The sequence below is a fragment of the Labeo rohita genome, chromosome 15 (assembly GCF_022985175.1).
Source record: "Labeo rohita strain BAU-BD-2019 chromosome 15, IGBB_LRoh.1.0, whole genome shotgun sequence".
Taxonomy (NCBI): domain Eukaryota; kingdom Metazoa; phylum Chordata; class Actinopteri; order Cypriniformes; family Cyprinidae; genus Labeo; species Labeo rohita.
This window is the reverse complement of record NC_066883.1, coordinates 1,493,347-1,511,651: the sequence shown is the minus strand read 5'-3', so window position 1 is coordinate 1,511,651 and position 18,305 is coordinate 1,493,347. Positions and strand designations below refer to the sequence as shown.

General features: G+C 36.2%; 1 protein-coding gene across 5 annotated transcripts in view; it reads left to right on the top strand.

Annotated features, from left to right (window-relative positions):
- The window catches only part of dock10 (dedicator of cytokinesis 10), a 107,603-nt gene that overhangs the window by 35,049 nt on the left and 54,249 nt on the right, over positions 1-18,305 (top strand). For 4 of the 5 annotated variants that reach the window (XM_051128695.1, XM_051128697.1, XM_051128698.1 and 1 more), the window contains exon 2: positions 12,928-13,047. In XM_051128695.1, coding sequence (XP_050984652.1) covers positions 12,928-13,047 — 120 coding nt within the window. Of the gene's footprint in view, positions 1-2,359; positions 2,526-12,927; positions 13,048-18,305 lie in introns of those variants that run through there. The other variant, XM_051128696.1, reaches the window with a different exon arrangement.

Below are 18,305 nucleotides of genomic sequence, written 5' to 3'. Positions count from 1 at the left end.
GCCCTAAGATCAACCACCTTCAGCCGCATGTAGGACACCCACCCATTGTGGGTTCAATATTTTATTGAAATACAACTATTTGAAAATCTTGAATATGAGGGTGCAAAAAACAAAACAAAATACTGAGTAAATCTCCTTTAATGTTGTCGAAATGCATATTACTAATCAAAAATTAAGCTTTGATATATTTACGGTAGGAAATTTACAAAATATCTTCATGGTACATGATCTTTACTTCATATCCTAATGATTTTTGGCATGAAAACAATGTGTTTTTACTATCAACACGATCACTGTGTACAACAAAGAAAACGAATGCACCATAAATGTATTGCCATGCCATGGCAAAACTGTCGGAGATATTTAGCATCTACATTGTTTTGGCATAATATTGACCAAGTTTAGTGTCATTCACGTTATTTCCCTAACTAAAGTATTTTAAAGATAACTGTATGTACTTTTCACAAAATCTTACACAAATAGTGAACTTCAGGTGTTACCTAATTTTGCCACCCGTTTGTGCATTAAACACTGAAACCCTGTCAATACATTTTGAAGCATATAAGGTGGAACTACAACTCCTGTTAATCAGATAGGGTTATTTTGTGACGCTACAATCTCAAAGTGGCCAAATATTGGCTTTTTTATAGACCGCAACTGTGATGATGCATTTTCGTAGGCCAACTCCTATAGGTAAGCATCATAGTTCCCTCCACAAAAACACAGTATTTTTTAATAACACTTCAGATTAAGGAAACACTTTTGACTATTAACTAGTTGCTTATTAGCACGCATATTACTAGCATATTGGCTATTTATTAGTACTTATAAAGCACATGTTAAGGCATGACCATATTTTAGATCCCAATACCTAAACAAACTACTACAGCTACCTTACTTACTATCAATAAGCAGCGAATTAGAAGGAATCTTAATAACTTTTAGTTAATAATGAATATGTATTCCCTAATCTAAAGTGTCACCAGATTTTTCAATTGGCTTTTGAATGATTGCAGAAAATAAGGTGTCACCAACAAAACACATTTTGTTTTTTTAAGATAATCTTCATAAATGGACACAACGTTTTATGAATTTTAAAAGTAAAAAACAGAGCTGGGCAGATTACTTACAAATTGTAGTACATTACTTAGAATTGTAGTTAGCATTGTAATCCATTACATTAAACACTGTAGATAATATAATCTGACTACTTTTTGATTATTTTTAGTTTTTGACCTGGGAATTAATATTTAAATCAGTTAAATTGATTTAAATTCAATCTGGTTGTCAAATGTTGTGTGGCATGTCAATTGTCTGTGTAATTATAGTGACTGATCTTTGTGTAAATGTCCACAAAACACTTTCTGCATGTATCTAAGCAGTAAGCTATTTCAGAAAGGAAAATGTAAAAGATAAAAAGGAGGGATTAGGGAGAATCAATCGATTGTGAATAATTTATTGCTATTGTGTAAATACTGTCATCAATACAAAAAATAACTAGTCTGATTGTGAGTATTTAAAAATGTAATTTAATCTAATTACAAGTATTTGATATTTGGATCTGATATCAGATCTGAAAGGTAAACTTTAAATAAATTATGGTCACATGACTTCATCGTCACCATCATTACGCATCCGACAGCTGTTTCAGTGTTTATTTAATAACGTTTTCCATCAAAGTTTGAGTTAGAATAGTTTTTAACAGCACAAGGCTGTGAAAGCGGCTGGTGAGTAGATGAGTTAGCTAATTAATTTGTTTGAGTTGACGATGTTTGAAATTCCAGACTAACTCTGTAGTGTTTTTTCAAGACAAATAAAAGCTTTAAAAACACAAGGGGGATTACTGATAGATTTTATGTTGGAGGATAAAATGTGAAAATATTTTGAGCTCGTGTTCACCGCAGACCATATGTCAGGCATTTAACCAGAAACCCATTTAAAAACCCCATTGACATTGGGATGCGGGAACTGGAAGTGGTAAAATGCAACCTTTTTCTGGGTTTTTCTGGCTTACAAGAATACATCATCACTACATCACTTTATTCATCACATTATTCATTCACTACACTAAGATACATGCAGCTTTCACTGAACTCATAAGGGACTAATATAGAATATTACAACTACTTCCTTCCAATCTACCCACTGATATATAAAAATATGTTTGCATTGACATAAACCAAAATGCAAATTGCATGCACTTTCGATGTATGTGATTTATATATGACAACCTTTTTTTGTACATGCGTCTGTATGGCTGTCACTGTGGCTCTCCATCTGTCTCCGCTGCTGAAGTCACATGTCACTGCAGGTCTACTTCCCCCTGACCACGTGCTCCGTCTGACAGGTTTCACTTGCTCTCAGAAAAGTTCTGCTTCTCTCACAAAAGTCGACGGTGTGTGGCCTCCGCGTATCAGTGTGTGTGTGCGAACCCATGCATAATTATGAGTTTTAGGAGTAAAATCACTTTTCGGAAGAAGATAAAAAGCAGACGGGTGCGGGCAGACTGCAATCGAGTGAGCTGTGTATGTATTTCATCTTTCTGATTTTAATATTTCAACTTTTCTTTGTGTGTGCGCTCCCATCAGCCTGTTGAAATCATTGAATGTTTGTTAACTTACTTCAACATCAGTGTTGATCTGATGCTCTCGTATAGTTTAGATTTGTTACATGTGTCAGTTGATTTCACTGCCTTCTGCCTTTTGTATTACTCTCTGTTTGCTTGACAAACGTCTGTCCTCTGGCAGTTCCTTTTATTTATTTTATATAACGTGAATGCTGTTGGTTCTTCTTTTAGTCAGTGTTTGAACTGAACTGAGGATAATTGGTAAATTATTGATGAGCCTTGTGTCGGCAGGTGTTGATTGTTTCTCATGCCGTTGACTGACGGACAATAATACTTGTTGCCATGGGGAAAGACTTTCCTCTGTTATGTTATTAGTAGTGATTGGTTATTGTTCTCTAAAGCATGACTGTATGGAGCATAATATTGTTTTGATGACGATTATGAGATTATTTTTGTGGATATTGTTCCTAAGCAACCACTAGCCACTGTCGTGCACACAAATCTGACTAGTTTGCTAAATTAATTTATTGGTCATTATATACTCTGATATTAGTGTCACAATTTAAATACACTATAAATATAAAGTGGCAATTCAATTAAATTGGAGATACTGGTCATTATCAGTTTATATGTTCTTATAAATTGCATGCAATGATATATTGAAATAAAATTTCTTATGAATGTTGAATTGTTTTCTAGGATCACGAGAAAAAAAAAATTCAAAAATTTTTTTAAATTTGAAATATTTTTTATTGATAAAAAGGGGGTAAATATAGTAATAACAGTAAAACACGATAACATTAAAAACTTTGACATTTTTGCACATTCATTTATTAATGAGAAGTTACTGATTTGATATAATGTGTTAGTTTTAAAAAATAAAAATAAAATTATATATGACTGTTTTATAAGCTCACGTTTCACGGGGTCAAAACTGACCCGGGAATGCACAAAGTCTGCACTTTCTCTTCTTTTTAATGCAATAGAAAGGTTAAAAGTCAATTGTTTTTATGCATTAAAAATATTTAGGCTAGTTAGTTATTAATTAGGGCAGTGATGATTTCTAGCATATCAACTGGATGCCCTAATAAAAAAGTCATAGATTTAAAATGCATTTATTTCATGCTAAGTATAGTTCCAGTCTATTAACATATTTACTAACATATCATTTGAGATGATTTAAAAGATTTAAAAACTGTAATTAGACTTAATTTGGAGTACTACTTGTGCGCAATGCACATTTCTTAATATTAAGCCTAAACTATGTTTTAATGTGACTGTGGATGAGGACTGTATGATCTTTAAATATTTTGCATTTTTTAAAGGCGTCATCGGATGCAAAGTTCACTTTTTCATGTTGTTTGAACATTAATGTGTGTTGTCAGTGTATGTACAAATCTACCCTGTAATGATAAAAATCCATGCAGTGGTTTTTAATTAATCTGTAAAAATAATATCCCCTTTTTCAAATCGAGCCATTCTCAGATGCCTGTTGGTGTGCCATCACACCCACAGAGGCCGCTCCCACAATAGTTGACATGAGCTCAGACCAGCTGTCACAGTCCAGTAACTTTCCTTGTTTTGATGCTGAAGCAGGGATGTAAATTAGACAAGAATATCTCCGATTGAGCGATTGAGGTGTTGTGTTGCTGGATGTAATAATGAACATAGTGGTCGTCATTTACTCCTGACATCTGAGCTGCTGAAGATGCAGTGGATTACATTTGTTTGTGAAGGGTTTGCACCTCCTGATCTACATATATCCGTCTATGTTCGCACGAATCATTCATGATCCAGCTTCACTTACAGCAGAAGTGTGTATAAGCGTTTTTTTATGAATCTTTGCGATCGCCTTTCGTTATAACGTGGTAGTTAGGAAGTTTAGCGGCTAAATGCGGCTAAAGTAAACAAGATCGTCATTCCGCAAAGAGAAGAGAGGGGCGGGACGAGCAGAGCTCATTTGCATTTAAAGCAGCCTCGACCAGAATGAGATGATTTTTGCAGAGCTGATTTTGACAAAGTAAAAAGGGTGTTGTTTTACAAAACCATTGAGAATTTTTAATCAAAGTATATTAGAGACTTTTCATTAGAGACTTAATCATATCAACTTGTGGAAAATGGGCATCCAATGACCCCTTTAAAGTGTACTTAAAGTATACTTGCAGTAGTTTCACATTAGCACAATCAAATATACTGTTATGGAGTGACTGAGAGAGGCGTGTGGATCCATATGCATGCTTTTATTACACAATGGCTGAGACATGGTCATACACAGGTGTGGGTCAGAACAAAGACAAACAGGTATATTGAGAGCAAGACACAAGAGTAGTCCAAAGACAGACCAAGGTCGAACAGCAAACAGAATCCAAACGACAAGGCGAGAGCGAAATCCAAAACAGGCAGGTAATCAGAACGGGACTAAACTAGAACTAGGAACTGGATACGACCGGAAACTGGCTCCGTAATGTGTCATCACTGACAGAGAGATAAACGCAACAATACTTGGCAATCTGAGAAGGAACTGGGTGGCTGTTAAATAGTGTGTGTGAATGGCTACAGCTGTGTGTGCAATCAGTGCAATGGATGATGGGAAATGTAGTCCGGGGTGACATGCAGCAGTTTGTGTAGTGTAAGTGTCCATATAATGACAGTGCAACATCTGGTGGTGAACAGACGGAAAGCCACGGACCAGATTCGTGACATGTACTTTATATATCTTTAGTTGGACTTCAGCGCAACTTCCAGACAGTTAAAGTGAGTTAAGTACAAAATTAGTTGTTCCAATTTAGCAGACTTTAAATATACCAGTTTAGTATACTAAAAGTACAACTGAAAGGTATTTTTATACACAAATGTATTTGTAGCGTACTTTCATTTTCAATACATGTTAGTATATATATTTTTACTAGGGTGACTAAACACATTACAATTCTTTTTAATTTTTTGGGGTCTATAGATGGTATATACCAAATTTTGTGTGAACTGGCTCATAGAACTTTTTTAAAATGTAGGTTTATTATATAATTCAAAATGACTTGTTCTGTTTAATGCACACATGTCAGACTGCATTGTCATTGGTGTCTGCATGCTGGTAGATTTCTCATTTAAAGCTGATTTAGTAGCTCAAGGCGTGATATTAGTGTAAGATGTACGACACAGGAAGCTGTTGTCAGTGTGTGTACTGGTTTATTTGGGAGAATGACTAATGCCTCAGTGTTCAGTTGAGTTTGCTCCACATGCTGGCCCTGTTATTTCTGCTGTTCTGTGGGAACATTTGGAATCAATTCATCGCAGATTTATTTGTCTTCATCAGTGAAACATGACTGACATCCACCAGTCTGTAGGCCTGGCAGGGTTTGTGTTTTGACCCACTGCTTCCTCTATTGTTTTTCAAGATAACGTAACCGGCTTTCATCTTTCTCATTTTAACTGTACTCCTCATATTTTTTGAAGAGGGTTGAGTATAAAATAGGTCACTAAGAGTGCAACTGGAGCAGAGGGTAAAATAAATGCAAGATATATGCCTATGTATGCTAAAATGTACTTGAAATGCTTTTATTTTGTGCTGCACATACTACAGATACTTTTACTCATTTATGTGCTTAATGAAAATGCACTCTTAAAAATAAAGGTGCTTCATGATAGAAGAAGCTTTTTTGTTTAAATGGTTCCATAAAGAACCTTTAGCATCTGAAGAACCTTTCTGTGTCACAAAAGGTTCTTTGTAGTGAAAGAAGGTTCTTTAGATTTTAAAAAGGTAAGAAAGAGATGGTTCTCTAAAGAACCTTTGACTGAATAGCTCTTTGTGGAACCAAAAATGGTTCTTCTATGGCATCGCTGTGAAGAACCTTTATTTTTAAGAGTGTATTTCATTTTCATTTTCATTTTTCATTTTATTATTTATTTCATTCTTTTAAAAGAAAAAGAAATGAAAAGGAGCAGAAAGAAGATAAACTTATAATATCTGCCCCTTATCAACATAAAACAAATTACAATTCCAATGAGGAGCTCTTATACTTATCAAATTTACAGCAAATATACAATGTCATAATTCAAATATCTCATTTTCCAACTAATTAGAAGCATGATATTTCTCTATCAATAATGCTTTTACACACTTCTTGAAAACAAAAAACGATATTGACATTTTGATTTCATTGTTTAAATTATTCCACAAACTGACACCTTGCACCGAGACACATCTTTCCTTTAATTTTGTTCTAAACTCAGCTTTCTGAAAGACTTCAGTTCCTCTTAAATTGTAGCTACTAACTCTCTTGATGAATCTATTTTGCAAATTTTCAGGTAATGTTTTTTGGTGAGCTTTATACATTATTTTTAGTAAACTATATTCTAATAAATCATCGAATTTTAAGGTTTTTAATTGTATAAATATTGGATTTGTGTGTACCCTATATCCTGCAGTTGTACTTCTGGTATGCTAAACTGGCATCCTTAAAGTTTGCTCAATTGGAACAACTAATTCTGTGCTTAATGCACTTTAAATGTGCGGAAGTCCAACTAACAATATACTGAATCTGATTTTGCAAGTATGTCAGGCTTGCATTTAAAGACAATGATATACAGAGATCATACAATCCTTATTAATAGTGACATTAAAACACATTTTAGACATAATATTAAGAAGTGTGCATTGTGCAGTGAAGAAATACTCCAAATAAAGTTTAATTATCATTTTATATCAGTACACTTTAAGTGATATGTCAATAAATATGTGAATGGATATGCCTCTGCTTTCGGAGACTAAGGAAAGCTAACCTTCACCAGAAGCGGTTGGTCATCTTTCATACATACTCTATAAAGAGCATCTTAACTGCATGACAGCCTGGTATCATAGCTGCCAAAAAAAGCCCTTCAGCAGGTCATAAAAACAGCTCAGGATATTGTTGGCAGTGACCTGTCGTCGCTTGAACGCCTTCACAGGACTCACTGTATGAGAAGAGCCAAAAACATCATTAAGAACATCACTCATCCCGGTCATAACTAGTTTAAGCTTCTCCCACCAGGCAGGTGCTTTAGATCAATCTGTACATGTACAAATAGACTAAAAAACAGCTTTTTCTCAACTGCCACAACTGCTGAGTTATCTCCTGTCATTACTTTTCATTTAACATGTACAATATGCTATGTCAGTAACGTGCAGTAAACCATGCTGCTGTACACTTGTGCAGTAATAATCTATCTTGGTTACTTGAGCACTGTTTAGGGCATCTATGGGACAATATTTTGAACAATATTTGAACATGTTTTGTATGATTATTCTGTTATTTCATATTTGTTTGTATTAACTATTAGAACTCTGCCACTGGGTCATTCCATGTCAACTCAACCACAGGCCCCCCGTCTCAAATTTTTGATCTTTTTTCTGAAGAAAGACACATATGTATAGTGATGAAAACCAAAATATTAAATGTCATGGATGAATATTTGCTGAGTAATCCACTATTTTGTAGAGGGAGGTCAAAATGGCAATTTTCCATAGATTCAGAGTCAAGTTACAGGGGGGTAAAAATTACTTCAGAAAGATGGCAGCATCATTTACCAGTCTTTATTGCATTATGTGCGAATGGTGACCATTCAAAAATGGGGAAACAGCACTTTTCAAGTTTTTACTCCAAAGTTTGCATGCCTGTAACTCAAGAACTAGTAAATATATCTTAATGCCCTTTTAGATATTGGGTCTTACCAAACTTTCCTTTTAACATCTTTATTTTTAATGCCCTATGGGATCCGTTTCCAGAAATACTGAAATTTCAATATGGCTCTAGGAGTAAATCATTAAAGTGTACACATTTTCAGTGGTCAAAAACCAAACGTGGGTCAGTTTGAAAAAATATGATACATCTTGTCTTTTAAAGAAAAATGTCTGAAGAAAAAATAATGTTAAAACTAGAGATGTATCTGGACACTGAACATACCTGTCTGAGTGCCATAAATATTCTTTTTCCAAAGTTTGTGCGCCTATAACTCAAGAATTATTAAAGATATGTGATTTTAGATTCTAGTTGTCAATAAACATTGCTTTTGGAAACTTAATTTTCAAGAACCTACATCATTCAATCCCAGAGATATGGGGATCTCAATGAGGCTCCATGTCCAGATTGTTGAATGTTATTCATTTTCAGCGGTCGAAAACCAAATGTTGGTCACTTTGTATGCAGCCAATGTATGCAATTTTATTTAAAGAACAATGTCAGAAGAAGAAATAATGCTGAACTTAGAATTGTATCTTGTTTCCTTCTATCAAAACAACTGCATAGAACATACGTGTTTGAGTCTTATATATACATATTGTTGAAGCCAATAGTCTGTGCTATTTAATCTTAATTTTTTTTTTAAAATACATGTTTAACAGTGCGATTTCTGGTGGAGAACAGAGAAATATCCTCCAGTCAGTTGTGTCAAACCCGGATAGGTTTGTGTCAAGCACCGTTTCGGCTTTTTCAGTTTATCTTCCTGCTCACCAGTCAAGTTTCAAAACAACAAGCTCCTCACTGGAGAAAGAGTCAAAGTTCTCTGTCTGCTTTGACTAGTTTTCTGTTATTTTTTCCACACATATTCCTCTCACAAGCACCAGATTGGTATTGTGATGTTGGAACAAACCATTTGTGTTTGAACTTGTGTGATGTGCGTGCTCTCTTTCACATCCACATTCCCAACCCAGCATGATTGGGTTACTGATTATCAACCCAGATTGGGCATTTTAACCTAGCTTGCTCACCCAACAGTTCCAACGCAGTGTTTGAGTTGAAAAAATAACCCAGCATTTTTAGAGCCTAGGTATGGTGTCTCATTCAACTGCTCCAGATATGTCCATTTTTGTAATGGTCAGAATTTCAGATGCTGCTCATCAATCACACTAACTAACTAAGGATAAAACGTAGTAAGGACTTTTTTGTTCATCAGGAATTGATTGCATGTTTGTTCTCAATTGTTGCTGCAATTGCTGCAGTTTTTTCATGTGAGTGACAGGTTGCTGGAGGTAGTTTTAACTAACAGCTGGAGTTTACATCTGTCATATTGAGCTTACAATTTCTCCAGTTGGTTATTTATATGGTGAGTCTTTTGTAGTTTTGGCCCAGTGATGATCAATTTTTGTGTTTCACCCTTATGTTTGGGATTGAAGTGGCTACACGTTTGACTCTTATGATCTTACTAATCATTTTTTACCACAAAGAAAAAAAACAGTTTGATCATTCATAATGTTGGCAACAAGGTTGAATAGCTTCATTTCTTTGAGCTTGACCAAAACTGATGGGTGTTAAGAAGTGATAACAAGTGACCAGAAGTGAAATCGCACTAGACACTTCCTTCCTAAACTCTTTGTTTGAATGTCACGGCACATTTTAAATGTCGCCTTTGTCTCACACTCCAGTTTCAGATCTTGGATTCTCTACTAATGGGCTGATGAGTGGAGTTTGGTGTGTTTTATTAAGGTGACATGCAAAATGTGCAGTATTGAGGGCTCCAGGAACAAGGTTAAAAACCACATCACTTTGCATCTTATACCCCTTAATGACAAATCAAAAACCGGTTTTGTCATATCCCTGAAATTTGTTTTTAACGAAAATACTGAAATGGCACAATGATGTGAGAGCATTTGCTATGACAGTTGAACGTTTATTCAGGTGTTTCCTATTTCTAAAGACTAGGGAGCTCCTGGAGGGCCAACATCCTAAGTTTAGCATCAACCAGCTTCAGTACACTTACCTGGAAGTTTGTAGTCCTGGAAATCTTGATTAGCTGGTTAAGTTGTGTTTGAGCTAAACTCTGCAGGACAGTGATCCACCAGGAACAGGTCTGGACACTCCTGCTACAGACAATCAATAACAGGGATGAACAACTTCGGTTCTGGACAGTGACTGTCCGGCAGAGTTTAGCTCCAACCCTAATCAAACACACTTAAACAAGCTATTCAATGTCTTTAAGATCACTAGAAAGGGTTGGAGCTAAACTCTGCAGGACTGTGGCCCTCGAGGACTGAAGTTGCCCATCCCTGATTCATGAGATGCTTCTACACTTTTTGAAAGGTTATTTTTATGGCCTTTCTTGGATTTGTTAGATATAGACAGTAGAGATATGACAGAAAATGGCAAGGGAAAAGAGTTGGGGATGGGACCAGGAAAGGACCTCACGAGCCAGGACTTGAACTCAGGTCATCCACATACATGTCCAGTGGTCTTCCTGGAGACCCACTGTCCAGCAAAATTTAGCTCCAACCCTTATCAAACACACCTGAACCAGCTGTTCAAGCTTTTCATGATCACTTGAAAAATCACAGGCAGGTATGCTAAAGCAGACTGGAAATAAACTGGTACTGGACGTTGGGAAACGCTGCACTAATATAGTGCAGCTGAAGGAGTGGGTGGGTGGGACTCCACAATCACTGCTGCGCAGACTTGGGCTGCAACTGACGTAATTTTCGCAAGATGACAGCAACCATACTGAGATGTTTTGGCTTCATATTTCTATAGTGGAATGAAGTGGAGATCTTTTTTACAGTCTATGACAGGTGTGGCGAATGCCAAAGAGCCGCAGCCCTGCGGAGTTTAGCTCCAACCCTAATCAAACACACCTGAACAAGCTAATCAAGGTCTGAAGGGTTACTGTAAGCTACAAGCAGGTGAGTTTTTATTAGGGTTGTAGCTGAACTCTGCAGAGCTGCGGCTCTCCAGGTCTGGAGTTGGCCACTCCTGGTGTACATAGACCCTGTCCCAAATGGCACACTTAATGTGTACTTACGATAGGGATAGGCAACATTGGTCCTGGAGTGCCAATGTCCTGCAGATTTCTTTTCTCCTTCGATGTACATTTCCGCTGAGCCCGCACTGAGACGAGCTCCACGGCAGACTTCTAGAGTCACAGGAAGGCCGCAAGGGTTTATGGTGCAATTTGGGACAGGGCCATTGTTTGTGCACTCATTATTGCGGTGCATTATGGGATTGAATAAGTGCACTCAGTGTCTACTATAGTTTCGGACACCACTTTCCTCAAATAGAGTCCTGTTTAAGGGTATGGGGCAAATTTGGACACAGCCTGGGTCTCCAGGAGCAGGGATAAAGATCTAGGTCATTGCCATTGGGCCATGGCTCTGACATTTGATTTGAGTACATCTTTGGCATATTCAGTTGATTGAACATGATATGGAAAGGCACAGAATAAAAGGTAATATCTTTTAAGATACCCTAGGACACATATGAGAGCAAAAACAAAGACATGGGGTCGAAAGAACTGCCTGCAGGTTTCAGAGACAAGATTGTGTTGAGACAGAGACGTGAAGAAGAGTACAAAAATTTCAGCTGCATTAAGGCTTCCCAGTAGCACAGTGGAATTTTTGAAGAATTTTGGAACAACCAGGGGCCGGTTGCATAAGACACTGAGACTAGTCTTAAAAAGTTAGTCATCTATTTTTTTTTTTTTTTTTTTTCAAGATTGGTCATACTGGTCAAAATAGTTCTTACAAAATAGTCCTTAACGTAAGTGGCTGTGTTTATACAAGTGACCCCAGGACTATTCCTATATCTAGCCGTGGTTTGATGACCCTCAACTCCAAGCATCATGTTTGGGGGAAACCAGGCATTGCTCATGACCTAAACAAAGGCATTCCATTTGTGAAGCATGGTGGTTAGTGATGGTTTTCAGAGTCTGTAATTGTGGAATTTGTCAGGGTGGAATGAAAGCTGAATGCAGCAGAGATGGTCCCAAGCACTCAAGACCTCAAAAGGACAATGACACTAAGCACACAGGCAACCCAAGAGTGGTTTAGGGTCAACTCTGTGAATGTCTTTGAGTGACCTAGCCAGAGACTGGACTTGAACCCAATCAAAAATCTCTGGAGAGACCTGAAAATGTCTGTGCCCGATCCACCTGACAGAGCAGGAGAGGATCTGAAACAAAGAAGGGCAGAAAATCCCCAAATCCTTCTGCTCAAAGATTGTTGAATCATACCCAAAAGACTTCCGGCTCTAATCAGAATTCATCTGTTAATGTGATATTTCAGGGGTTTTTTCTTTGTAATACATTTGCTAATAGGTACTTTCCAAATGGACAATTTGATTACCCTTAATAAAGCATTCAAAATCTTATAAGAAAACACACATATAAAAAATACACAAATATATTTTAGTAGTAGTCAGATGCAGAGACCTATAACTATTTTCAGACATATGTTTCAGCCAGAATCTAAAAAGCATTGCCAGTTACCCTACAGTTTACAATCTAAGTCATCAAAGATGATGCAAGAGCGTACAAAGATATATTTAAGCGAGTCTAACACTCAGCACAGCTGAAAGTCTGATTCTGATATTATTGCTAATGCTGTTTTTCTTTGTGTCTCACAGCAGGAGAAGCCCAAACTGATCGACCCTCTGGACTATGAGGCTGTGATTTCAGAGCTTGAACCCGAGTTCAGAGAAGATCCTCTTCAAGATCTCCTGCTATTCCCAGACCTCGACTTCACTGTGAGTGCTTTGCTCTCTCTTTGTGTTTATCTGTGGTGGTCATACATTTAAGTCACACGGGAACGTGTGGCTTTGTCATTTTGAAAATGCTCTAAAAAGGGTCTTTTCTGAGAGGTGTGGAAATTTACAAAAAGTCATCAAGTAGGTGTTGAATGACTGTGTGCTTGTTTGCGTATGTGTTGAAACTTCTCCCTGTGTGCAGCACTGAAAACAGCAAAGGCCTTTCAGACCACATCCTCTTTCACACATATATAGATCTGGGCTTTACATGGCACAAATATAAACACTGCTTGTGCGCCTTTACTCATTGAGCACACAAAAATATATAACACCTCATATTGGCTATGATGTGCTGTGTTCATGATGAAAAACGGCGAGCTTAAAACCAGAAAGGCAGAGATGCAGGCCAACAAATCAGTAATCAAGCTGAGTAACCAAAAGAAACCGGCAGTAGGGTAACACTGGGCATAGTGAATATATACACACGAGGCTAATGAATTCCAGATGCCGCATATCAAGAATCCATGTCAGCGAGCGGGTGATTGGGACCTCTACTGGTGGATGGTAGAACTGTTTTGCTGTTGATATTACAACTAGTAATATATTTTTGGAGTCTGATGGTCAGTATAAACAGTCATACTGTGGAAACTACTGCGTAATTTTTCCAAAATAAAAGCACATGTGGCTGGGGAACCTACATCTTCCCTGAAATCAGATCCTCTAAGTTTGGCAAAAAAACAAACTTGCTGCGGTACACAGGGGAAGGCTGTTTTTTTTAATGGATGTCAATGGAGGAGAAGCTTCAGTGTGTTGAATGAACTATCAGATTATGATTAAAGATGTTTGCCATTAAACGTTTGTTTTAGATTTATCTTTTTTTGGGAGTGCTGTTTTATAGTAAAAGTCACAGATAGTTTTGAGAAAGGTAGGACTGAGTTTATAGCACTTCATTTCTGTGGTATCCATAAATAGCAGGCTCGTTTGAGATGAGCAATATTGCTGTGATGTCATGCTGATGTATGCAAAACTCTCGAGACGGCTGAGCCAGATGGTGCTGCTGTTTTCCTCCGACTGCACTGACTATAAGCGGAATAGGAAGTGACTTGCTGAAGACACATGTTAAAGAGACAAACTCAATTCAAACTTTGGTAAATCTTCAATGCACGATTTAAGTATACAGTTGCAATCAAATTATTGGCTCTAAATGTTCATGTTCAAAATTGTTCAACCCCCAAATGTAAAATTTGGTGCAGAATCTTTTATTCATTTAAACCACCAATATTGGAAGTGTTTAGAAGTTGCTCTCTCTTCTCTATTGCAACCTTGGCCCATTCTTTCAGATCACTGATAATCTTTGGTTTTCACTTCGCCACTGCGTTCTTCAAATTCAACCAAATATTTTCAATGAGAATTAAATCTGGAGTCTGAACAGGCCACTCAAGAACATTCTATGACTGATCCCTGAACTAAGCATAAGTAGATTTGGATGTTTACTTTGGGATGATTGTCCTGCAGGAAAGTTCATTGATCATTGCCCTTACCAAAAAGTATATTTCAAGTTGATTTTTTTTTAAGTATACTTAAGTAAGGTTCAAGTATATTTTTTGAAGTATACTTTATGTAGTAAGTATACTGATATCAGTGTACTAGTAGTATAATTGTAAGTGTACTACTTCAATACTCCTTGGGACTAAATTGGCCCACTTTCTAGTATATAAAAGTATACTTTTAAGTGTACTTCAAGTATTACAGTAGTAAACCTTGAGCACACAACTATACATCTAAGGTTTTAGTTTGTACTGCAACTATACTAAAAGTGAACTTATAGGTATACTGATAGTTTACTAATTAAATACATGTAGTAGCATTTTTAGTACACTTTGAAGTACAGTCTCAGTAAACTACTAGATGAGTAGTTTCATACTGCAAGTGTACTTGTAAGTTTTCTTTACGTGAACTTTTCATCATACTTTAAGTATACTACTATGTCCCTACTTAGGTATTATTTTTGTAATGTTGTTATATGAATATCTGAACATACAAAACATCAAAACAAAGAACAGGGCATCTGCTTGTAGACAAAGACATTTTATTTTAGCATCATGCATTCTTTTTTATAAACACTTGAATGTGGGTAAGTTTCATAAATAAAAAAAAAGAAAGAAAGAAACGCTGAACAAAACGCTGAAAAAAGACTGAACTATTCAGAATGATCATCAAAACATAGATGGAGTCGATCAACACCCCAAACTTTTACAGTCATTATTACCTCTTCATGGGTCGACATTTTATTTCATAACATTACACAGTTTTGATGATTTTTTTTATGTCTGATGATCATGTTAGATTACATGTGGAAGCATCTGTTGTTTCGCTTTCTTCTTCACTTGTGTTTTGGAAATTCTGTACAGAAGATGTGTAATAGCGCCCCCTACCATATAAGAATGAAAACACAGATTCTCTAAGCTCAGTATAGTATAGCTTAAATATATTTAGTCCTTTTCTAAGTATAAGTCAAGTATACTTAAATGTCATTTTAAGTATATCTCTGAGAAGTACATAAAGCACACACTTCTTAAGTAGACTGAAAGTATACTTTTGTATTTTTAGATTAAAAGAAGTGTACTAACAGCACGCTTGAATAAACTTCTTTTTCATAAGGGTAGCTTTAGTCTTTGGAGCAAAAGCATTACAATTCTTGCCAAAATGGCCTGACATTTCAAAGAATCCATGATGTCCCTGTTGAATAATCCAGTATATGCTGGTTAGGTTTTGAAGCATGGCTGCTGGTTTGAGCTGGTTAAAGCTGGTCCTTAGCTGCTCATGAGCTGGTTTAAGCTGGTCATGTGCTGGTTATGTGCTGGTCATTAGCTGGTCCTAATCTGGTCCTGAGCAGTAGCTACCATCTTAAACCAGCTCAAACCAGCAGCCATGCTTCAAAACATAGCTAACCTGCATATGGTAGTTTTTTTCAACAGGGTTCCTTCATACAGTCATGATTTCCACTTTCTGCAACAGTAAAACAACCCCACAACAGGACTGGTCCACCTCCATGTTTGACGATGGAGATCGTGTTCTTTTGCTCGTAAGATTTGCCTTTTTTGCACCAGACATACCGCTGATCCATAGGTCCTAAAAGTTTGGTCACATCACTCCATAAAACTTTCTTCCAGAACTCCACAGTCTATCCAAACTAATTTTAGCATATTACAGTTGGCCTGTTTGTTCTTCTTGGTCAAGAGTGGTATTTGGCAAGATGCTTCAACAAGAAAGTCACCTTTGACCTTTCACTGAGTCATCTTGAAAATCTTTGGCTGTACATTGTATGTTCTCAATTGTTTTGATTAAACAAAACATGATATTGTGTGTTTTCTTCCACACTCTTTTTCTGGTACAACACATTGTAAGCTAAGGATGTTCCAGCTGTGTCTCTAGGAACTTTGAATGCCTTGGAAGTCTTCATACAGCCTTAGACTTTCTAAAGTAATAAAATAATTTCTTCTCTATAGCTTCTCTATAGTCCTGAATCTTCAGAAAAAACTTGTATTCGTAAAGTGCTGCAGTCTGTGGCGGGTTAAATAATATCAATTGCAATTGTATATATTTAGAAATCTTGTATTTTATTTATTTTTTTTTTTTTTTTTTTTGCAATGTTGCTCCACTGAAAGTCCAGGTGAAAACTTGGAAGGTCCGAAACATCATAAAGGTATCATAAAATGAATCCAACAGAGCAGTTTACTCCAAGTCTTATGGAGAAATACAATTACTTTACATGATGAACAGATTTAATTTAGGCTTTTATTGATATATAAACACACATGTATAGAGTGCATTACATAGGGTAAACACTGAAGCTCCTGTGGCATACGTCACACACCAGAGCATGTTTGAGCAACCATGTTGATATGTGATGTACTCTGTATGTTGATGTTTTGTTCTCGTTTAAAATGTTTGATTGCACATTTGTCATTGTCGCTTTGCTTTTAGCGTGCTGCAGCGAGAAGAAACAGGCTTGTGAAATTGTGCACTGAGTTTCTGTGCTACTGTTACCTTCTCAACATTTTATGCAAACCGACAACAGGCTCAGAAACATGGGATGTTTAATGAACGTAAACAGTCAGGAAGAGATAACACAACAAATGTACTCAACATTATTTCATTAGAAAATATGTAGCAGACAATTGCGCTGAGCAGCAAAGTTTCTATCCCAAAGACCAAAAAATCTGCTTTGGGGAGCAAATGAAACAAGCTTACTAAGACTGTTCTCGCTCAAAAACTCAATGAAGCAACATGTAAAATGACTCTGACAGCATTAAAGCCACCAAAAGGAAAATTCATGATTTGGAGACTTGCTCATCTTGAAAGACTAGTGTAATTTTTTATATTTCACAATTATTTAACCGGAATATAACTAAGAAACTTTTATGTATTATTTAATGTTTAGCAGAGTCAGACACATTCGGTTTATTGTGCAGATTAGCATTTAGTCTGCACAGCATAATAGATGGACAAAGACATTTCTCCACACAGAATCCATGTCTTAACATGAGCTTTAAGCATTTAAATAAAAACGATTACAGTCAGTAACACATTAACCACAAAGTTTTCATTCCATGTTTGCCTCCTTAAAAAAAAGTGTTCGCAAATTCTTAATTTTAATCAATAATTCGAAATTGAATAAAAGCAATAAGAAGCAATTTTAATAAAAAGCAATTTTACACAGACTGTTTTAATGCAGCTCCGGTGGTATGAATGCACTTACACTGCAATTACAGCTACATAAATAATTCTATATGAGATTAATGTTTCCAAAATGAAATTTCAAAATACCAATATGAAATGAATAAAAAAAGAAGTGATTTTTTTAAATATGAAACTAAATTAAAACCGCCAGTAGGTCAACAGTAACCATGGTATTCATATTTCATTTATTTATTTATTTGTTTTTTGTGCTGTTGTTTTTTGTGTTTGTACAAGGATACAACTGGACACTTCTTCAACATTGTGTGAATATGATGAGTATAGATAATAGTATGTTCATAAACATTCGCCATATACCTGCTGTCAAACATCCTGTAAAACATCATTAAAGAAAATTTAATATCACCATGTGGACTCAGTCTCTGCATATTCTGAAGAATTGCTTTTGTCTTGTCATTAAGATTGAGCATATATGCTGATGACTACCAAAAATCATTTTACTGAAATAACCTGATTTACTGGTTTACATGTAAAGAGTAAACCCAGCAATGCAAGTA